The following is a 24,411-nucleotide window of genomic DNA, read 5'->3' on the forward strand; positions in this document are numbered from 1 at the left end:
TGCATAATTTGCATCCTGGTATTTTGCGCTTCCAAAATGGCGAATATCAACAACAACAGAACTGCGTGTCTTCCAGTGTTGCCAGATTGGGCGGTTTTAAGTGCATTTTGGCGGATTTGAACATATTTTGGGCTGGAAAACGTCAGCAGTATCTGGCAACTCTGGGGTCTTCATCCACGTTGTTTTCCCGGCGCTTGGTGATGCCATGACAACCGGGAAAAGGAAGTACATTTTCACGCATGCGCATATTTCATTTCCGCATTATTACTATCGTATAGCACGGTCGCAAAAACTGCCGTGTGAACGCAAGTGGGGCTGCACCGGTGCTAACACGCTTCTCTCTAGTAAGCAGGTTTGTGACGTGTGAACGCTCCACAAAATTTACACCAGTGTAAAATATATCGCAACAAAATACATCGGTGCAGCATCGATGCAAATATGTGCCGTGTGAACACCCCTAATATCTTCCTTCATATTCATGATAAGTGCTACTGGGTGAAGTTTGTTTTGCCTGGCAACACTTGTTTATATCTGGTTTTAACTTGCATTTGTGGATGCAGTAATGAACTGTTTTCACAGACGATGGTTTTCTGAAGTGTTCCTGAGCCCATACAGTGATTTACACTCCAGACACGTGTCTGCTTTTAATGCAGAGTCTCCTGAGGGCCTGAAGATCACAGGCATCCAATGTCAGTTTTCAGCCTTGTCTCTTGCACACAGAGATTTCCTCAGGTTCTCTGAATCTTTTAATGATATGGACCATAGGTAATGTGATCCACAAATTCTTTGCAGTTTTACATTGAGAATGTCGCATTATTCTTAAATTGTTGCACTGTTTGCCCACGCAGTCTTTTACAGAGCGGTGAACCCCTCCCCATCTTTACTTCTGAGAGACTCCACCTCTCTGGGATGCTTTTTTTTATATCCAATCATCTTACTGACCTGTTGACAATTAACCAAATTAGTTTTTTTTCTTAATAGCATTACACAACTTTTTCAGTCTTTTGAAAAAAGACTGTCCCAACTTTTTTGAAATGTGTTGCTGACATCAAATTCAAAATGAGATGATTTTTTTTAAAAACAATACAATTTCTCAGTTTCAACATTTGATCTGTTGTCTTTGTACTATTTTCAATGAAACATAGGGTTTCCATGATTTGCAAATCTTCACATTATGTTTTTATTAGTTTTACACAGTGTCCCAACTTTTTTGGAATCGGGGCTGGATCTGTTTATTGCTGTGAAATGTTAAGTTCCTGTTGTCACTTATGTTAGAGCAGCGACAAACAGTCACTCTCTATTCTCTCTCCAGATGGTAATAAGAAAAAAGACCGTAAACTCGTCTGTCCTGAAGATGTCCGTAAATTTAAAGTTGCAGCTTTAGCTCTGACTGTTACAAAGCAGACACTGGAGACTTCATCAACAATAACACACTTCCTTTGTTAAATAACAGCAGCTGCAACTCAATTTCAAGTTTACAAGCTGCAGAACACACACACACACACGGAGCCTTGTGACACCACCATCACATGACCTTCACATTCCTGAGCAAAGTGTTTCACAGAGAAAACAAGGAAATGGTTCAAAAGGGAAAGCTCTGACTAAGTAGCTTCCTGCTCTGAACAGACTGAAGGGATTTGATGATGTTTGTAATAACCGCGGTATTCATCACAGCCTCACAACATCTCTGGTACAAGGGGAGAACAAACAAGGATGGGTTGATGACATGTCTACAAGACGGTGTGTGTGTGTACCAGGTGGATTGTTCCTCCGATGGGCGTGGGGGTCCTCGGGCTCAGCGAAGATGTTGGAGGCCATTCTGTTCTTGCGCACCGGCCTTTCCTCATCTGTGCCAAAACAAATGTTGGAGTTTCCTCCGGGAGGCCGCAGAACCCTGCAGAGAAAAACACGGAGTTCAAGTCAGAATTACGCATCATTTTACACTCACCGGCCACCGTAATAGAGATGTTTAGGGTTCTTGAGCCTAAGATTTCTGTTCTTGGCTGCAGGAGTAGAACCCAATGTGGTGTTCTGTTTTCTGTTGCATGCTGAGATGCTTTTCTGCTCACCACGATTGTAAAGAGTGATTATATGAGTTACTATATCCTTCCTGGAAAAAAAAAAGCTCGAACCAATCTGCCCATTTTCCTCTGACTCTCTCTTATCAACAAGGCATTTGTTTACTTTCCACCCACAGAAGTCACTCACTCACTCAATGGTTTTTTGTTTATCGCACCATTCTGTGTAAACTCTAGAGACTGTTGTGTGTGAAAACCCCAGGAGATCAGCAGTTTCTGAAATACTCAAACCAGTCCATCTGGCTCAAACCAACACCCATACCACAGTGAAAGAAAGTCGTACTTTGAGATCAGTCCCCCCCCCCCATTCTGATGTTTGAACATTGTGAACATTAACTGAAGCTCTTGATTTGTATCTGCATGATTTGATGTATCGTGCTGCTCTCAAGGGATCACCTGATTAGAGAACTGCATCAAACAGAACAGGTGGATAGTGTTCCTAATAAAGAGGCCAGCGAGTGTATATGTGTGTAATATCTGTATATAAAATTTCTAACACTTATGGTCTTATCTTGCAGGTTTTCATTCCAAATTGCCCAGAAACTCTGGATGAGATGATTTTGGTCTGGGCTCAGAGTCTTCGATTACTCTCTTTTATTTGTAGTTTCAATAACCAGAAAAAGAAAATGAACTCTTGTCCTTAATGACATTTCAAACACAAATGTTTTCATTTGGTATGAAGACGTGGTGTATAAACTGTGGTGCACAATGATACTGTAACTAAGCAATCCTGCTGTATTACACATGTATTGGCTTGGGCGATCTGCTTGATGGTGGTACTTGGTGGATTAATTAGCATGATCTTTTCGGACTCAGGAACTTGCAGGTATGTGGAACGTGATGGAACAGAGGGTGATGTGTGGACTAGTGAAGATGTGAGGCAAAATATTTCTTACAGCAATGCAAGTCAAGTAACCATGCAGAGTTCAAAAACAAAGAAATGTGAAAACATGAGATGTAGAAACACACAAAAACAAAGAACCAGAGCAAAGACACAACCGGTTATGAATTGAGAAACTAACCAAGAGACAATACAAACAGGTGAACACAATAAGGTAACAGACTAATGACATGACAGGTGTGGAGACAGGACCAAAACCAAAAAGAAATATATGGCACACAAGGGAAATTCATGACACCAAACAAAATAAGGTGCAACCGATCAGCCATAACATTCTGACCCCCGCCTAATATTGAATAGGTCCCTTTTTTGTCACCAAAACAGCCCTGACCCCTTGAGGCCTGGACTCCACTAGATCTCTGAAGGTATGCTGTGGTACTAGGCACCAAGCAGTCAGTAACAAATCCTTTAAGTCCTGTAAGTTGCGAAGTGGGGCCTCCATGGATCGGACTTGTTTTTCCAGCACATCCCAAAGATGCTCAATTGGACTGAGATCTGAAGAACCTGGAAGCCGAGTCACCACCTCAAACTTATGTTCCTCAAACCATTCTTGAACCATTTTTGCTGTGTAGCAGGACGCATTATCCTGCTGAAAGAGGACACTGCCATCAAGGACTACAGTTTCCACGAAGGTGAACTTGGTCAGCAGCAATATTTGGGTAGGTGGTACGTGTCAAAGTAACATCCACATGAATGACAGGACCCAAGGTGTTCCAGGAGAACATTGTCCAAAGCATCAGACTGCCTCCGCTAGCTTGCCTTCTTTCCGTAGTGCATCCTGGTGCCATGTTTTCCCCAGGTAAGTGACACATGCACCCTGCTGTCCACATGATGTAAAAGAAAACATGATTCATCAGACCAGGCCACCTTCTTCCTTTGCTCTGTGGTCCAGTTCTGATGCTCACATGCCCATTGTAGACACTTTTGGCGGTGGACACAGGTCAGCATGGGCACCCTGACTGGTCTGCGGCTATGCAGCCCCATATGCAACAAACCGCGATGCACTGTGTTCTGACACCTTTCTATCAAAACCAGTATTAACTTTTTCAACAATATGAGCTACAGCAGCTCTTCTATTGGATTGGACAACACAGGCCAGCCTTCGCTCCCCACGTGCATCAGTGAGCTTTGGCCACCCATGACCCCTGTCACCGGTTGCCCTTCCTTGGACCACTTTTGTTTGGTACTAACCACTGCATACTGGGAACACCCCACAAGATGTGCCATTTTGGAGATGCTCAGTCAGACCCAGTCATCTAGCATCACAATTTGTCAAATTCGCTCAGATGCTTACACTTGCCCATTTTTCCTGCTTCCAACGCATCAACTTCAAGAACTGACTGTTCTCTTGCTGCCTAATATATCCCACCCACTGCCAGGTGCCACTGTAATGAGATAATCAAATGTTATTCACTTCACCTGTCTATAGTCATAACATTATGGCTGATCAGTGTATAACTCTCCCGCTTACTACACAAAAAAATTTAAGAAAATTAGTGATACTTGCCAGACATGAATTATCTCTGCTATATCTAAGTGATGTGAACAGAAAACACAACAGCTCACAGCTGAACATCTTATCCAGGAGGCATTGATCATAAGTCATAACTCAATCATTTCCTTTGAAACCAAGTAACCCACTGGAAAGCATAACTAGCATTATTACATTACCTTGGCTAGCTTTTTAGCTTCATCATTTAGGGTTCTGGGGAATCAAAACATGAGACAGAGCCATACACTGCAAAAATGATATCTTAAGTTAAAATATCTTGAACATAGCTGAAATGATCTCGCATTTCCTATTAGAAGAAAACAAGACACCAACTCAGATTATTAAAACTAGTTCTAGCTTGTAACTAACTTATTCCAAGATGTCTTGTCAAGTAAAAATATCTGCCGATGCAGCAAGATACTGTAATTTCACTAGTATTAAGTAATTTTCTCCTCAAATTCAGTTTTTTGCAGTGTAATATTTCACTAATTATCAACATCTCTAAACTGGCCTGTTACACTGGTATTTATAATGGAACTGTATACAGGACTCACAGCTTGTATCTATAGGTCATAAGTTCAGATCCTTGCACCACCAAACCCTAAAGTGCTCAGCTGTATAAATGAGATAATCCCTCTGGATAAGTGTGTTAGCCAAATACCAGAAATGTAAATAAATATCCTCTGAGAATTTTTACTTTTTCATTACAGCAGTTATTACAAAAGGCTGAAGAGTGAGGATACTCTCCACGCTAGATTCGAGGAAACTAATTCTGTGCTGGCTACAGTTGAAACCTGGGTGAAAGAAACATGTGTTTATATATACTACTGAGGACCAAATGTCTCCACAAGGATAGTAAAATCTGACAATTTCGACTTTGTGGGGACATTTGGATGGTCCCCACAAGGAAATTACTGTTGTGTTTTTTTAAAAACATTGAATGAATGAATGAATGAATGAATGAATGAATGAAGTCAAAAGATTTCCTTTTCATTACTGAGGTTGAGGTCAGGTTTAGGTGCAGGCACAGCATTGATTAACTGCAGTAATAATTATGTCAATGGAAGGTCCTCACAAGGATAGTGAGAGAAACGTGTGTGTGGTACACAGGTGTGCGTATCTCCAGCCAAATGCGTTTTCACAATTAGGTGCTCACAAGAGTTAAAGTCTGTCCCTTAAGAAGGAAACTTCAGACAGTCAGTGTCTTGGCTGATGAGCTACATTTGTAAGGGGAAAAATCGTTTCATTTTTTGGCCCGTTCCTTTTAAATCAGCGCACACACACACACACAAATGGAGAAAACGGAGCGCCATCTCACATTTGTGGTCATGCTGACATTACGGGAATGAAACAGCTGCAGGGGACGCCGGCAAGCATCATCAAAAAGATTTAATGGAGTTAATACTGGACTCAAGGGAGGGTGTACACACACACACACACACACACACCAGTTACCAGACTGACCACTGCAGGGGACGGTTAACATAAGCTGGGAGGGTCTCTACTACCCGAGCCCTTCTGTCTGTCTCTCTGTCCCCCTCAACACACACACACACACGCCCTACAGCTGACCCGACCCACACCAAATGGAGATTCCTGTGTCAGATAATTTTCATCTATCTAAACAGTACCCTCGGGGATCACTGCGGTCTTGACGACCAACCAAACGTTCGATTCACCTCAGCGATGAGAGAAGGAAGAAGTCGAGACTGTGTTCCAATCCACACACTCAGGTTCTGATTGAAGCGTTTAGCTCACGCCCAGCCTCAAATCGATTATTTGCCAAAAGCCAAATCAAGTGCATGACTGCTCGATTAATTTGCTTTCTCTGTAGGAGAGAAACAGTGCACCCATTGGAGACTCGTGTGTCTCAATTCCTCACAAACTATGATACTTAAAAACTATATTTACTACATAATTAGAAATTTGTTCAATTTTGAACCAGAATCTCAAAATGCTTTAAACCATTCTTTAAAGAAAAACAAAAAGAAACCATCACACTATGTAGCTAGACTTTACGTTCACTTATATTTTTTGAAACCTTGGAACAAAGTAAAATCGTTGAGTCAACTTCAAATTCAAAGAATTAGACGTAGCTGTAACAAAGTGACGCATTTTAAAAACTTTGGTCCAATGGTTATTTTTTCCAGTGTGTTCTACATTGATTTTATTTTTGTTTAATCGGAAAATTATTTGATAAAACAGCTAACGAACATAAAGCTGTCATTGGAGTTCTTTTGCAGAACCTAAAGAGAAACTTCCAGAAAAGGTGATCTTAAAAGTAGACGGCCTTTCGATTTCATTCAATTGGTGAAATTTAGTTCCCTCTGAAATGTTTATTTCTGTAATAGCTTACAAAAATATCAGGCCATTCTGTGGCTGGGAAGTTATTTAATTTGAGGGGATTAAAGCAAATGTTCATGAAATCGCTCACTTGGCGCAGTCAAGCAGACAGAGGAAGTCCGTGTGCGCATGCGCAGGTTTACCTTCTTCTTTTGGGTTTTACGGCAGCTGGCATCCACAGTGTCGCATTACTGCCATCTACAGGTTTCCCTTTGACTGTGCACTGACAGTTCCATCATTCTGTCGCTAAACGAACAGCTGATCACACCGAGGTGCTCGCTGATCGCCGATATTTATTAGTTTGGTCCTGCGTTTCCTTTCCTTCATATAGAACATAACATCTTTTCTTCTCGCTTTCTTTCCTTTACTGTAGTCGGTCTTTCATGTTTCATTCGCACGCTCACGCCCTCCATTTTTCTCTCCCGTTTCAAATTTGTATCCCACAATGCCTTGCGTGAATCGGGAAAGCCCACCACGTGATGCATGATGTAGTGTATTGAATTGGGTCATGGTGAAGCAGGAAAAAATAGCGGAGAATTCATTAATTGTTCTATTTTTTAAAAAACTAATAAAATTGGAAGTCTGTGATTCGAATTCAGTAGCTTTCGGTCCACTAAACAAAACTAACTGGGTGTCAGGGAAAATTATTTTTATGACCTACACTTGAAACATCTCAAAGGCCTTTAAATTGATACACAAGTTACTGGATTGGTTCATAACTCATCCAGCTGATCTAGTTTCCTGCCCAGTTGGTCCAAAACCCCTACAAAAAAAACATTCATTTATAACACGACTAATAATTTAATAACTTACCCAATTGGATTATAACCCACCCGTTTGGGTCATCTCTTGACAGCTTAGGTCGTACCTTGCTGAACTTCACTGAAGTTTGTACGTTAATCCCAAAATCAATCATAAAGTATCCATACTGTTACAGTACTGCAACAACATTTTGTCCTCCAAAACCCTCATGTCCAGCTGATCATGACCTCAGCTGGTTAGCTTGACAGCAAGGGTTGGTCATTGGTAAACATACACAGCTGAATAGGTAGCTGGGTGGTTAATTGACATCACTTTATAAAATTAAACATCAAATAAATGAAGGTGGAGTTGAACTGAGAGACGTTACTTGAAGTTTTGCTACTTACGTTATATTTACACCTGGAGTCCACACTACTTAGGAATTTTCGAACCCCTAAAACGGATACTTGTGGAAACGATGATGCACCCACATTTGCTTCCTGACTGGGTCTTATCAGTCATGATGTATCCTTCCCCAATTCATCACACTCCTATCAGGTGACCCTTTTCTGAAGAAAACAAACCAGCACACGCACGCCCAATGTACATGAATGGTCACGTGATGTGTGTTTTCAGGCATTTTAGTATCCACTGAGATTTCTGATACAGACGTAAAATGCTTGCCTGGACGGAGATTGTTTACATTTTAAAGCGCAATGTCGACGTAGCTCAATGATGAGGGTGATGGGGCCATATTAACTGTTTCAATTGTTTCTTATCTACAACCCCGATTCCAAAAAAGTTGGGACAAAGTACAAATTGTAAATAAAAACGGAATGCAATGATGTGGAAGTTTCAAAATTCCATATTTTATTCAGAACGGAACATAGATGACATATCAAATGTTTAAACTGAGAAAATGTATCATTTAAAGAGAAAAATTAGGTGATTTTAAATTTCATGACAACAACACATCTCAAAAAAGTTGGGACAAGGCCATGTTTACCACTGTGAGACATCCCCTTTTCTCTTTACAACAGTCTGTAAACGTCTGGGGACTGAGGAGACAAGTTGCTCAAGTTTAGGGATAGGAATGTCAACCCATTCTTGTCTAATGTAGGATTCTAGTTGCTCAACTGTCTTAGGTCTTTTTTGTCGTATCTTCCGTTTTACGATGAGCCAAATGTTTTCTATGGGTGAAAGATCTGGACTGCAGGCTGGCCAGTTCAGTACCCGGACCCTTCTTCTACGCAGCCATGATGCTGTAATTGATGCAGTATGTGGTTTGGCACTGTCCTGTTGGAAAATGCAAGGTCTTCCCTGAAAGAGACATCATCTGGATGGGAGCATATGTTGCTCTAGAACCTGGATATACCTTTCAGCATTGATGGTGTCTTTCCAGATGTGTAAGCTGCCCATGCCACACGCACTAATGCAACCCCATACCATCAGAGATGCAGGCTTCTGAACTGAGCGCTGATAACAACTTGGGTCGTCCTTCTCCTCTTTAGTCCGAATGACACGGCATCCCTGATTTCCATAAAGAACTTCACATTTTGATTCGTCTGAACACAGAACAGTTTTCCACTTTGCCACAGTCCATTTTAAATGAGCGTTGGCCCAGAGAAGACGTCTGCGCTTCTGGATCATGTTTAGATACGGCTTCTTCTTTGAACTATAGAGTTTTAGCTGGCAACGGCGGATGGCACGGTGAATTGCGTTCACAGATAATGTTCTCTGGAAATATTCCTGAGCCCATTTTGTGATTTCCAATACAGAAGCATGCCTGTATGTGATGCAGTGCCGTCTAAGGGCCCGAAGATCACGGGCACCCAGTATGGTTTTCCGGCCTTGACCCTTACGCACAGAGATTCTTCCAGATTCTCTGAATCTTTTGATGATATTATGCACTGTAGATGATGATATGTTCAAACTCTTTGCAATTTTACACTGTCGAACTCCTTTCTGATATTGCTCCACTATTTGTCGGTGCAGAATTAGGGGGATTGGTGATCCTCTTCCCATCTTTACTTCTGAGAGCCGCTGCCACTCCAAGATGCTCTTTTTATACCCAGTCATGTTAATGATCTATTGCCAACTGACCTAATGAGTTGCAATTTGGTCCTCCAGCTGCTCCTTTTTTGTACCTTTAACTTTTCCAGCCTCTTATTGCCCCTGTCCCAACTTTTTTGAGATGTGTTGCTCTCATGAAATTTCAAATGAGCCAATATTTGGCATGAAATTTCAAAATGTCTCACTTTCGACATTTGATATGTTGTCTATGTTCTATTGTGAATACAATATCAGTTTTTGAGATTTGTAAATTATTGCATTCTGTTTTTATTTACAATTTGTACTTTGTCCCAACTTTTTTGGAATCGGGGTTGTACTAAATTGACCAGAATATCAGCATTTCACTCAAATACGATGGAAAATATTAAAAGGGACATCAACATTATCACCATATTAAAATTTAAACTTTCGTTCATATACTTTTTCCATAAAAACCACCTCACTTGAACATTGAAGCAATTATCCGCTACTTAGAAATTATATAATTTAAAAACGCTGATCATAATCCATCCAGGGGCGGCACGGTGGTGTAGTGGTTAGCGCTGTCGCCTCACAGCAAGAAGGTCCTGGGTTCGAGCCCCGGGGCCGGCGAGGGCCTTTCTGTGTGGAGTTTGCATGTTCTCCCCGTGTCCGCGTGGGTTTCCTCCGGGTGCTCCGGTTTCCCCCACAGTCCAAAGACATGCAGGTTAGGTTAACTGGTGACTCTAAATTGACCGTAGGTGTGAATGTGAGTGTGAGTGGTTGTCTGTGTCTATGTGTCAGCCCTGTGATGACCTGGCGACTTGTCCAGGGTGTACCCCGCCTTTCGCCCGTAGTCAGCTGGGATAGGCTCCAGCTTGCCTGCGAACCTGTAGAAGGATAAAGCGGCTAGAGATAACGAGATGAGATAATCCATCCATGTGTATAAGCACAGTGTGTTGGATGACAAAACGCTCTTATTTAAACAACTGTGAATATATACATGTAGCTAAACGATAGCTACAGCTAGCTATTTATTTCTGCTCATATTATACATACAGGTTGTGTGTTACATCTGGGGAACAAAGCAGTTGTAAAAATCAACACGATACTTAGAAACATGCATCATAACGCTGGTTTGTCAAGAAAACATCATCAAAATGTCCAGCTTTATAGACAGAAAAAAATACAACAGGGTGGTGTGATGAAACGGAGTTACTGACAACTCCAAAGTTGTTACTTTACTAGCGCACCATATCCTTCTTGAACTACAGCAAATTCCCAACACTAACAATTTATTAAAGAATTACACATTGGACTTTTTATCGCTTTGTTACATTTGATGCTGTGAAACGAGTCAGTTCCCATTCTCTCTTATGTTATAGCAGCTATAAACAAAGTCATTCTTTCACGAACCTCTCTTTTCTCTCTCTGGAAGTTAACTCGACAAAAAACGCAGCACGTCACGTTGTTGAGAAACCGCAAAGCGTAAACTACTCCGTCTGGAAGATGTTGGAAAAGTTACAGCTTTACCTCTGACACTGGAGACTCCTTCCATAAATGAACATCTCCTGAGAGAAAACCTCACCAAATCAACAATTACACGCTGAATTAAAATCAGTTCCGACTAGTATACAAACGATAGCGTATTCAAAACCTGTGATTTGCAGCTGAATTACTCTGAGAGCTGTTAGAGAAAATTAATCAAATCAATCCGGTCGACCACTTGCCGACCAATCGGAATCCAGAATCCAACAGCGCTGTGGTTAGCATTAGTATACTGCAGTGTATTGGTGTATCGCGTATAACCAGCTAACTAGTACAGCAATAATAGAAATAGCTGAGGCGTTAGAGGTCTCCTTTATAAAGTCCTCACCAGCTGACACACACACACACACACACACACACACAGCTGTTCTGTTCCAAAGCATTTCACAGCCTCCCTTATTTGGGAAATATAATAAAGTCCATCCATATCCACAGATTTAACCGTTTAACACTATTGTACAGTATGTTAACCATCATGTGAACTCTGCTTCACCTTCCTGCTTCAACTTTTAGCAGAAGAGGTTAAATTTTTCCCCCCTGAGACCCCACCCAACTGCCAGGAGAGAATATTTTCCAGCGACAGAAATGGAGACACTTATAAAAACATACTTTACTGTGTTATACTCCAGTCATAAACCAGATCGAGACTGTAATATTGAAACCATATCCATAACCAACAAAAACCCATCCCACTCTGTCCTTGGGCTGCAACCTCACCACATTCCATTACGTTCCAATAGATCCGTATTAGTTTAAGTTACAGAAGATTAAACTGATCACAAATGTATACACTACCGTTCAAAAGTTTGGGGTCACTCTGAAATGTCCTTATTTTTGAAAGAAAAGCACTGTTCTTTTCAATGAAGATCACTTTAAACTAATCAGAAATCCACTCTATACATTGCTAATGTGGTAAATGACTATTCTAGCTGCAAATGTCTGGTTTTTGGTGCAACATCTCCATAGGTGTATAGAGGCCCATTTCCAGCAACTCTCACTCCAGTGTTCTAATGGTACAATGTGTTTGCTCATTGCCTCAGAAGGCTAATGGATGATTAGAAAACCCTTGTACAATCATGTTAGCACAGCTGAAAACAGTTGAGCTCTTTAGAGAAGCTATAAAACTGACCTTCCTTTGAGCAGATTGAGTTTCTGGAGCATCACATTTGTGGGGTCGATTAAATGCTCAAAATGGCCAGAAAAATGTCTCGACTATATTTTCTATTCATTTTACAACTTATGGTGGTAAATAAAAGTGTGACTTTTCATGGAAAACACAAAATTGTCTGGGTGACCCCAAACTTTTGAACGGTAGTGCATTTCTGATGACAAATCCAATCCGGAAATCAACACGTTGCTTCAAAAGGTGCTGAGGTGATTCTTCATGCCTGATAGCTCAGGAAGACCTAAATTAAAAGTTTAAAGCTTTAAAATCGGATCATATACTAATATAAATAAACAAACAGGTACAATAATACAAGCTAGAGATGAAGATTTGACGTTTCCAATGCATTTGAAGGCATTATTCAATTATTTATGCCTTCAAAAAGAGCACTTGAAGAAACAAACAAACAATCTGAAGAAAGTAAAAAAAAAAAAATCATACTATTAAGTTTAGTTTTAGTTTGTAAGGTGATTTTTATTTCTTGAATAATTTGGTCAGGAAAACAAAAGTTAGCATGAATGCTAGAGAAACCCATAAAAGGAGAACACTGAGTGAGGCCTGAGGAGTTATTGTGAAGTAAAAAAAAAAAAAAGACAGATAATCTGGCGTGTGGTGTTTCTTTAGTGGAAAATACTGTAGGCTGGATCACAATTAAAGCATTTTTCGTCGTTTTTTGGATTAAATAGATGGTAATAATACCGAAATAATGGAAAAACAGACATGAGCTAGCCTCGGTGAGGCGACTGAGGGGAGAAGTGGCTGGTTGCCAGGGAGATTTCTTTAGCTAACGTTAGCATGATAGCTGATCTGGCGCGCGCCGCAAAAAAACTTGTCCTTTTTTAAAATTTTATTTGTTGAATTTACCCATTATACTTCTTTACACACACAAAAAGGGAAGACAAAGCGTGTGTGTGAGAGAGAGCAGCTCTACACACACCGAGCTGATAAGAGTCTAACATTCATCTGCGGGCAGTTGTATTATTGTGCGTGCGTGCGCGTTCGCGTGTGTGTGCGTGCGTGCGCGTTCATGTGTCAATAAGGAAAGGCTGAAATCTGAATCTATTATTATAAACAGTTCCCTTATAATAATAATAACAATAATAAGAAGAACCAGGGTTTTTTCTTCTTCTTCCTCGTTTGTCAGATCAATAAGCGCACACAAATACAATCAGAAGGGTTAAAAACACAATTAATCTCGAACCATCTTCATTCCTAGTGAATCCAGTCTGACCCCAAGCCATCATTTTACTTTTGTTTGCACAGGATTTCCCCCCCTATTATTATCATCATCTGTTTTTTTCTTTTACCTGGAGCTATTTTTCGCGCTGGGGTCCATCCCTTGGAAAGTGGTCGTCGTTGTCATCTTAAATGTAGTAAATAAACCTGCTTCTTTTTTTCTTAAAAGCGTTTGAAGCTAAATCTACCCACTAAAACGTGTAAAAAAAAAAAACCCTTTCCAGCCCGTCCGCATGGACTCCGCCCGAGTCGGGATGAAGAGGGGAATCTGGGCAGCCCTTCTGCTCGAGTTCTAACGCCAGCCCACACGGACCCGCCCACTACACCAACGCGCCTTCTGATTGGTCAATGGATAGAGGATTCGGGTTTGATTGGAGGATATTCACGTCGCTTAAAGTGACTGGGCTTTTTTTTCCGCCTTCATTCCAGTGGAATGACAGGCGGTGATGCAGCGTCCATTACGGCTCTGTCTGGGAGGGAAAAATATAAAGCAATAAGATTTAAACTTAACTTTTTAAAAATGTTCAAGTATTATTTCAACTATTAGTACATAATTTTTTTTTTAAAAAAAGTCTGCCCAATCTGCCTTTTTGAATTAAAGCATGTTTTATTAATTGTTAAAAAAGGTTTATTATTAGTTTCAAAGCAAATCTGCTTTAAAAAAAATTCTCAGCAAAAACAAATGATCCAAATACGACGTAAAAAGAGTTTCTTTATTTTAACAAATGATTTATTTGACAATACAGATGCTTGACAGAAATATCAGGACTTATTAATAATAATAATAATAATAATAATAATAATAATATTCACAATTCATCTACTGAATCAGGGGCTTGTTTCACTTTACACACGTCTACTACCAATTAATAACCATTTAAAGAAAAAAAAACAACCAATTTGTCTGAATGTAACAAATAAAAGCAGCTAAAATAATTATTAAAAAAATAACAGACTTGCCTTGTTTTAGAGTACTCCAAATCACTAAGTGTTCATTTCATACAAAGTGATTTTTTTTTTTTTACATCTTTTTTAAGCACGTGAGATGAAAACTGTCTCGCCTTAATGTTCTGAAAGTAAACTCGTTCGACTGAAATGACGGTTCAGCAGAAAGAGCTGGACCACGGATTGCTTTCTGGGAGCCTCTGTGGTCACTTTTTACCAAAGAAAAAATAATTCTGGGCTTCTGATCCCATGGCGTTTGTGCTGCCGTGTGTGTGTGTGTGTGTGAGAGAGAAATCACTTATATACAAAAAGCAGGAACTGCAAAGCTGGAAGAGCATCAACACGCTATACAACAGCAGTCAGGAGTAACTGTGAGGGGGGAAAAAGAGAGAGAGAGAGAGAGAGAGAAGGCAGTGAAGTTTCTGCGTTTAGACGAAGCCTCCTGTCTGTTGCTGGAAAACGTCAATTGTGTCTTCGTCCTCCATTTCCAACTGTGAGAAGAGAGGAAAAAGAGAAAGAGAAACATGAGTGACTATCACATGCTGCTGCAGGCAACTTTCTGAAAGCTCCACGTGTGAAATATTTCCATTAGGTCTGTGAAATCTGGCCTGTCACACTCGAAAGCTTCAGGCAGGCTTCCTCAGGTGCAAACTGTGTATCGTTATCCAAAACGGCGCTTCGACAATATACTGCTGGGATTAAGGTGAAGAGAAAACCCTTACGACTGAAACACTACTGGGGGAGGGGAGTGCATGTGAGCGCTATCAGCGTAAATCTTTCAGGGTGGGATGAAAGGGGAAGAGAATATGCAATATTACATCACATCACAGCAGGCTTGTAGTACTCGAGTCTGACTCGTGCCCTCATTTTAAGGACTCGTGATTCAACTTGGACTCGAGCACTGATGACTCGGACTCGTAAATTGGAGACGAGGACTCGGATTTTTTTTTTTTTGTAACATGCCATAATAATTTGGCATAAGATATTTATATCTACATTAATTTTTGTACCAGTTTCATGTAAGAGTGTAACACCTGTGTGCCTTGGTGTGTGCATCAGATAGGCTCTCGGGCGCGCTCCAGACAGCGCGTGCACCAAGCGGACTCTTGCACACGCACCGTAAACAACTCGCACCTTCACAGGATTAAAACTGTGAAAACACACTTGCTTTGCAAAGTATTGAGTTGCATTGCTGACACGTTACCGAGCCTTATTTCCTTGTTTGGTTTCCTTTGATTCTGCCAAGTCTACGATAGCCTGTTTGTGTCTCGCTCGACCTATCGCCCGTTTCACCGTTTTACGATTTTGCCTGCCGTTCTGGATTATTTACCGTCTTCATTTGTATTAATAAACACACCTTCTGCACTTACATCCGTCTCCCAACTGTCTCTGACAGAATACTTCATACTCCCTGATAAAGAGAAGCACATTCACCTGTTCATACGGCATGTTCAGGAACAAACTCATGTTAATGGCGCTGAAACAGCCACCGTCAAATGTTGCAGTTGGAGTCTTGGACTCAACTCGATTTTTTTTTAAAAATGATTCGGACTTGAACACTGGGGACTCGAGACTGGATTCGGACTCTAGGTTTAGTGACTCGACTACAACACTGCATCACACAGGGCTTTCCACTAAGGCTCATACTAGCCAGCCATGACAAATAAGTAGCCGGTTGGGGGGGGGACACAAAATAAACTGTGCATGCAGTTCCCAGGATTAAATGTATTTTCCACAGACCATTTATTTATTCACTTTACTCAAATACAAAGTAAAATGGCAGTAAATCTTCTTTCTTTTCTTGCGTATTGCATCATGAGGCGTTCCTGGCTTGTAAATCTCTTATTTTCGTTGCATGACACATTCACGCAGCTGAGCATGCTATGAATTAACAACGACAACGGTCTGCAGTGGGGCTACACAATTACACACTCAGCCAACATTTCTCCATTTGTGTATGCAAATACACTCCAACCACTCAGTTTGGTTTCATTTGCAACCAACAGTGTCTTTTGATGCCAGCACGCAACTGAACGAGAGAAGACTGGTTTACCGGAGACAAAATAAGCGTCATCTCTGCTTCTGTTCCCTCCGACGGCCTACTGCCTCCGCCGAGTGCGCGCACGCACACACCGCATGTCGGGGCTGCGGATGAGTTACTCTCCCCTGATCAACGAAGTCGGCAGGGAATTTGTGGTTATTATCGGTACAAACAGCGCGAATCACAACTTAAATGAGTGCGGTTCAGTTTGACATTATTGTCAGTCCGTTAGATAAACATTTAATTTTATTAAAATCGAAAATTAATATTTAGAGCCTGTGGGCTACAAAAATAATAGTCATTAAAGTAGCCGGCTGGACTTAATTGTGTAGTCGGCTGTATGGCCGGCAGCCGGCGCTTGTGGAAAGCCCCGATCACAGTGTTGAATTCTGGATTCCGATTGGTCAGATGGTGTTGATTAATTTTCTATAACAGCAGAAAACTTCATAAAATTTCATGAAAGCTTCCCATAAGGAGAAAGGCGTGTGTGACTTTTATGGACAGAGTCTCCAGTGTCAGTGCTTTGTAACAGTCAGAGGTAAAGCTGGAACTTTATGTTTTCCAACATCTTCATAGCTGTGAGAACACAAGTGAAGTCGTTTCATGGACATTTCTCAACATCAAATGTAACTGCAGTATAAACGGATAATAAGTATGGTGTGTTCTTTAGCGAATAAAAAAAAAACTGTAATCATGGACAAATTGCTGTGGCAGAAGAGGAATACAAGATTCAAGGACGCAGCTGCATGAGTGCTACTAGAGAGAATTAAATCAACAGCTTCTGACCAATCAGAATGGAGACTCTGACAACCTTGGGGCTATCAGGTCTTTCTAACAGAATTGTCTTTTTATGGGGGGGGGAATCTAAGTTTGATGTGTCTACACTGTTCCGATAGCCAGCGATAAGTCCACTTTATGTACATTATCCTAAACGATGAACAAAAGCTATTCAATGAGGTCCTATAAATCAACCGGGTGTCATGGCACAGTAAAAACCATTGTTCACTCACACCCACCCATCCACCTGCTGTTCTGTTTTCTGCAGTTCTCTAATCAGCCGATCCCTTGATGCATAAAGTCACGCAGATACAAATCAAGAACTTCAGTTAATGTTCGAACATCCAGGGCTGTGAAATAGAAATGACAAAATCCGAGGAAACAATTTTAGCAGGGGGTCTAGGAGGAGCAGCCCCCCAGGAGCCGGGGGCCTGGGGGCCGAGAAGCTGAACAGATTTTGTGTATATTGATAGATTTGATGCATCTCCTGAAAGCAAATATTTTCTCAACCATGCCGTTTAATTTGAACTGTTTATTATTATTATTATTCTAAATTGAATATATAAAATGTGAACAAGATGGTCTACCTGGTAATCTATAGTTCGACAGCTTCAATTTCACCAATTCCGCATGTTTTTTTTCCTTTAACATGGTCAACCAAACGCGTTCTTCCACCAGAACCGTACTTCACATCCTGATGGCACAAGATGCAGTAAGCTTTCCCCGGTTCTTTTATCTTCCGTATGTGCTCATTCACTACAGACTTTAAACTCCAGCCATCGCCAATTCCATGGATTTTTGATGCCGTTTTCCTTGTCAAATGTTTTTGACATCGTCGGTCTTCCCGTCCTCTCTCTGAACGATGTCCCTCCGTGACACGGACATACCGAGAAATTCTCCTTTTCAAAACCGTTGATATCGAAAGCGTGTTTAAAGAGCACAAGATTCGTGCCATGGTTTGTAAGCATGGTGCAAATGCCGTAAACCGGTCTGTCATTGTCGAAAAGAAACCTCCCCCCCAGTTTTTATTGCAAAATTAGATGATTTACTAAAATGATATTTTTGGCTGCCAAATTCGCGGAATTCCGCGGATTTTTCACAGCCCTGAACATCAGAATGGGAAAATTCGTGATCTCACAGTGAAGTGTGACTTTCTTTCACTGTGGCATGGGTGTTGGTTTGGACTGGCCTGAGTATTTCAGAACCTGCTGATCATCTGGGGTTTTCACACACAACAGCATGGTGCGAAAAACAAGAAACAAACACAGAGACTGAGTGAGCGACAGTTCTGTGGGTGGGGAGTAAACAAACGCCTTGTTGATAAGAGTGGGTCAGAGGAAAATTATCAGACTGGTTCAAATTTTTTTTTTGGTTAGGAAGGATTTAGTAACTCATGATCACTCTTTACAACCGTGGTGAGCAGAAAAGCATCTCAGCATGCAACAGAAAACAGAAGAGCACTCCTGCAGCCAGGAACAGGAAGCTCAGAATCAAGAACAAGTTCCTATTAAAATGGCCAGTGAGTATATTGCATCTGGTGAACATTACATCATTCCTGAAATGCTCTAAAATATCCATTCAGCTTGTTTTTCCTTACTCCTCATAAATTTCCTGTAACGTTCCGCCTCAATAAAGAGCCAGCGTGATTGTCGGCTCTGACGGCGAGCGTTCCGGCTTTAATGATCTATTGATCATGGGCATCGATCATGACACTATGGCAGTCCCCTCTGTGTTGTTAAAATGAAAGGAAACGAGCAGCCTTGACTAAATACCTACCCATCTGCATGAAATATGCATTTACATCTGTGCTTGCTCAGCTGAACCGTGCTTTTTGTTAAGTGCACACACGTTCTGTGCAGTCCCGAGGGACCGAACAAAGCTGCCATATGTGGCGAACAAATGTCAGTGTGTGTCACCAGGACACAAGGTTTTATTTAAAAACCAGTTATCAAGCCCTTGGATGTTATTTTGATCCTGAACATGATGGGTTAGTCTTCCTACAGGGCTGTAAAATGGTTAGGCGATATGACAAACATTATGATGCAGGATATTTCTATAATATATATAACGTGTATATTATGTAAGTGGGCTAAGTGTTGTCCAACGCCGTAGTGATGTGACTAAAAAGGAAATAAACCAAATGTGATGGTGTTTAAGTTCGAAACATAAATCCGTGTCGATGGAGGAGTGGTGTAGCGCTGGTTTGTGAGTGCAGGGCGGAGTCAGGGAATTAACAGTGGTTTGTTAATATATCGTGATGCCAGAGCATGGAACACCGTTCCCCCAAACATCAAGTCAAGCTCTAGCGTACATGCCTTTAAGGGCAATGTAAAGAAATTATTATTGTCTAGATTTTTAAGTAACTAGTTTTTTTTTTTTTAATTACAGTACCAAGATAAATTTTAATATTGTTTTTTTTTTTTTTTTTGCTGCGGCGGCGTCTGGGCTGTTCAGGGTCAGGGGGTCCCAAGGGCTCTACCCTTGATCCGTCATCCTTGCGAAAACGCTGCCCGTCGAACCGACGCTGGTTGTGTAAGGTTCTTAATGAAGGGTCTGTAGCGGGTATGTGGTTTCACTGCAGCGGGGGTGCTGGCCTCGCTGCAGCTAGCAAGCAGGCTGCCCAATTCCGTGCCTGCATCCTTCTGCCAGTGGACACAGAGTGGACTCGCAAGAGATGCAAATCACCATGTGTATAGCTGGAGAAGCGGTCAATTAGTTGGGTCAGTGGGCTGACCTCGGCTTGAGCTGACCCAGGCAAACTGGCCGTTCCGACTGTTGCCCGAGTGGGCGGTAGTCTCTACGCCCTTGGCCGTTTCGACCGGTATCCAGGTGTTAGAGAGACTGTCGTCTCTACGCCCCTAAGATTGTTGCCCAGTACCTTGTTCCATAACTGACGGTTGGCCTCCTGCATGGTGGCTCTTCCCCTCGGGAGTTATGGTACCTCCATGCATGCCAGGTGTTGGCATGCTATGGACTGTTTCTCGTCTGGACTCTCGCCTAAGACCGGATCCGGCATGGTTAAACCTGCCAGGGGTTGAAGCCCCCGCTGGCATGCGCCCTTAGGGTCCTAGAGACACTCAAGCTGCTACACCACGGCAAGGTAACAGTCCGATGTAACAGTTTTTTTTTTTTTATTACCTTGTAAATTAATCTGGAAGATCCCCTATGGGAAGGATTAATAAAGATTTTGTATTTGTTTGTTTATTTATTCTCCATGTCTCACAGTGAGGTTTTAAATGCCCAAGAAGAGACCTGTGTGTGTGTGTGTGTGTGTGTGTGTGTGTGTGTGTGTGTGTGTGTTTCAGTGGCTCTTAGAAGTTATAAATATTTGTTCCTAATTTTCTGAGAACTTGCAGTTCCCTCCTACACGCCAGGCTGTCCCAAAATAACTTTAAAACAACAAGGAGCTGGATGGTATTATGACTTAAAAAAATAAATTAGGAGTTGAGCAGTAAACAAAATGCATTCATTCATTAAAACAGTGAATTAAAACTCTTAAAAATGCATAGATCAGTGACAATTCTTGGGCTTCAAAAACAACTATTTACTCATTAAAGTTATTTCAGAAAAGGAATGGAATTTTATCATGACATCTATATGATCATCATCCAGTGTGTGTGCGCACAGTAGGCAGGTTTCCAGTCGTGGTTTTGTGCAAAATGAAAGTAATTTTTTTTTTTTTAAAGCTAGACGGCCTTTCGATTTCATAAACTCGGTGAAATTTAATTCTGTCTGAAATGTGGTCATTGTGATATATGTTTATTTCTGTAATATCTCACAAAATATCAGGCCATTCTGTGGCTGGGAAGTTATTTAATTTGAGGGGATTAAAGCAAATAATGTGCATGAAATCGCTCGCTTGGCGCAGTCAAGCAGACAGCGGAAGTCCGTGTGCGCATGCGCAGGTTTACCTTCTTCTTCTTTTGGGTTTTACAGCAGCTGGCATCCACAGTGTTGCATTACTGCCATCTACAGGTTTCCCTTTGAGCGTGCACTGACAGTTCCATCATTCTGTCGCTAAACGAACAGCTGATCACACCGAGGTGCTCGCTGAGCGCCCATATTTATTAGTTTGGTCCTGTGTTTCCTTTCCTTCGTATATAACAATGTCTTTTCTTCTTCTCGCTTTCTTTCCGTTACTGTAGTCGCTCTTTCACGTTTCATTCACACACTCGCGTCCTCCATTTTTCTCTCCTGCTTCAAATTTGTATCCCACAATGCCTTGCGTGAACAGCAAAAGCCCACCACGTGATGCATGATGTAGTATCTTGTATTGGATCATGGTGAAGCAGGAAAAAAATAGTGGAGAATTCATTAATTGTTCTAGTTTTTTAATAAAACTAATAAAATTGGAAGTCTGTGATTTGAATTCAGTAGCTTTCGGTCACTAAACAAAAATAATTTGGTGTCGGGAAAAATTCTTTTCTTTTTATTACCTACAGTCAACCTTTAAATGAGATTAAAGCTGGGATTTCTCCTCTGGCGACAGTCGTTGCAATTAAACATGGCGATCTGATGAGTGCTGGCATGGTGATTTCGATGCAAAACACGTTTCCGTTTCAGTTTTTCAAAATATCACTTGTCGGATTGTCTGAAAAACCGCCTCATGCGAGCGTATAAACTGTTTTGCGATATTTGAGATTTCAAACCGCAGATTAAGCAGGTTATTGGAAGCCACAATTTTTTAAAAACCTCCAAACAGTGTTTTCATATCTTAATGACTAACAGCTAAATATATTAATATTATTTACCATTATTATTCATCTCTATTAATTTTTTTTTGCTCGACAGTCCTAAGCAGCGTGCTTCAGACGCCTCAGACCCTGACTGACGCTGGCTAATGGGATCTGATCTTCAACACCGATGCACTTAGAGACCATATTGATATCAGAACGTCAATATCAGTAATCATATTTTCAAATATATGTGGTGATTCAGCCACGAAGGAAATTCAATTATGCACATTTACACATAGATAACTTGAAAATAATCAGGTACTGCCAATGATACACTTCAGAAATGTGATAACGGGACGTTTGGGATATGCACGGGTCAATCAGTGATCAGATTTCCCCCTAAATGAACTCTAGTGAAGAACCAGTATAATGTGGTGTAAAACTGGAACTCCCTTTTTCTTTTATTCATCAATATTTATTTCTTAAACATACATTCACTGGCCACTTTATTAGGAGCACCCACCCCTCCACCCGCTGTTCTGTTTGATGCAGGTCTCTCATCAGCCGATCCCTTGATGCATCAAATCACGCAGATACAAATCAAGAGCTTCGGTTAATGTTCACAATGTTCAAACATCAGAATGGGAAAAATTGTGATCTCGCAGTGAAGTGTGACTTTCTTTCACTGTGGTATGGGTGTCGGTTTGAGCTGGATGGACTGCTGGTTTGAGTATTTCAGAAACTGCTGATCTCCTCCTGGGGTTTTCACACACAACGGTCTCTAGAATTTACACAGAATGGTGCAAAAAACAAACACAGAGACTGAGCGAGCGACAGTTCTGTGGGTGGAAAGTACAACCCCGATTCCAAAAAAGTTGGGACAAAGTACAAATTGTAAATAAAAACGGAATGCAATGATGTGGAAGTTTCAAAATTCCATATTTTATTCAGAATAGAACATAGATGACATATCAAATGTTTAAACTGAGAAAATGTATCATTTAAAGAGAAAAATTAGGTGATTTTAAATTTCATGACAACAACACATCTCAAAAAAGTTGGGACAAGGCCATGTTTCCCACTGTGAGACATCCCCTTTTCTCTTTACAACAGTCTGTAAACGTCTGGGGACTGAGGAGACAAGTTGCTCAAGTTTAGGGATAGGAATGTTAACCCATTCTTGTCTAATGTAGGATTTTAGTTGCTCAACTGTCTTAGGTCTTTTTTGTCGTATCTTCCGTTTTATGATGTGCCAAATGTTTTCTATGGGTGAAAGATCTGGACTGCAGGCTGGCCAGTTCAGTACCTGGACCCTTCTTCTACGCAGCCATGATGCTGTAATTGATGCAGTATGTGGTTTGGCATTGTCATGTTGGAAAATGCAAGGTCTTCCCTGAAAGAGACGTCGTCTGGATGGGAGCATATGTTGCTCTAGAACCTGGATATACCTTTCAGCATTGATGGTGTCTTTCCAGATGTGTAAGCTGCCCATGCCACACGCACTAATGCAACCCCATACCATCAGAGATGCAGGCTTCTGAACTGAGCGCTGATAACTTGGGTCGTCCTTCTCCTCTTTAGTTCGAATGACACGGTGTCCCTGATTTCCATAAAGAACTTCAAATTTTGATTCGTCTGACCACAGAACAGTTTTCCACTCTGCCACAGTCCATTTTAAATGAGCCTCGGCCCAGAGAAGACGTCTGCACTTCTGGATCATGTTCAGATACGGCTTCTTCTTTGAACTATAGAGTTTTAGCTGGCAACGGCGGATGGCACGGTGAATTGTGTTCACAGATAATGTTCTCTGGAAATATTCCTGAGCCCAGGGCCCACGTATTCAACCCAGTTCGTATCTGATCCGGTGCTGTGTAAACATTGAGATACGAGGAAACGCAGTGCTGAGCTCTAGCTGACGTCGTCATTCAACGTCACTGTGACATCCACCTTCCTGATTCGCTGGCGTTGTTCATGCCATGTTGGTCATGTGACGCGACTGCTGAAAAACGGCGCGGACTTCACTTCCTGCTATTGTTTCCGCCTTGTATCACCTTTTTGTTTTTCATTAAAGAGTATAAAAGTATGAATATAATGCTTTGCTTGGTCATTCTGAATGTTGTTGATGGTAAGATGCAAATACTGCCCATTAGGGTTGGGCGGTATTACGGTAAGAAGGTATCCCGAGGTATCCAAAAGTACCAACAGTATCGGTCTCATTACCGTCATTTAAAAAAAATATATAATATCTAAATAAATATGGAGTACATGAGGTCATAATATAAAATAATAAATTGAAGATCGTCCCGAATAACTGTGTGATCGTATTTTCACTAATTCTATCAATTTCCTAAAGAAGTTCTCATCGCGTGCAGGGTTGTTTATGTCGTTACCATGGCAACCCTGCGTGACATTTTGGAGTCTGACAGATGAAGGAAGA

At 41.2% G+C, this 24,411-nt stretch overlaps 2 protein-coding genes across 3 annotated transcripts in view; both read right to left on the reverse strand.

The window, feature by feature from the left end:
- The window catches only part of jpt1b (Jupiter microtubule associated homolog 1b), a 33,407-nt gene extending 19,582 nt beyond the window's left edge, over positions 1 to 13,825 (reverse strand). Inside the window, exons 1-2 of one of the 2 annotated variants that reach the window (XM_060904336.1) lie at positions 13,607 to 13,825; positions 1,755 to 1,894 (exon numbers count right to left, since the gene is read on the reverse strand). In XM_060904336.1, the coding sequence (XP_060760319.1) occupies positions 1,755 to 1,894; positions 13,607 to 13,662 (196 nt within the window). In that variant the 5' untranslated portion in view covers positions 13,663 to 13,825. The remainder of the gene's footprint in view (positions 1 to 1,754; positions 1,895 to 13,606) is intronic. The other variant, XM_060904337.1, reaches the window with a different exon arrangement.
- A 404-nt stretch (positions 13,826 to 14,229) lies between these two features.
- The window catches only part of LOC132870619 (small ubiquitin-related modifier 2), a 31,656-nt gene continuing 21,474 nt past the window's right edge, over positions 14,230 to 24,411 (reverse strand). The window contains exon 4 of the mRNA XM_060904338.1: positions 14,230 to 14,971. Within this exon, the coding sequence (XP_060760321.1) occupies positions 14,909 to 14,971 (63 nt within the window). The 3' untranslated portion in view covers positions 14,230 to 14,908. The remainder of the gene's footprint in view (positions 14,972 to 24,411) is intronic.

Source organism: Neoarius graeffei, chromosome 22 (genome assembly GCF_027579695.1).
Source record: "Neoarius graeffei isolate fNeoGra1 chromosome 22, fNeoGra1.pri, whole genome shotgun sequence".
In the NCBI taxonomy this organism is placed as follows: Eukaryota; Metazoa; Chordata; class Actinopteri; order Siluriformes; family Ariidae; genus Neoarius; species Neoarius graeffei.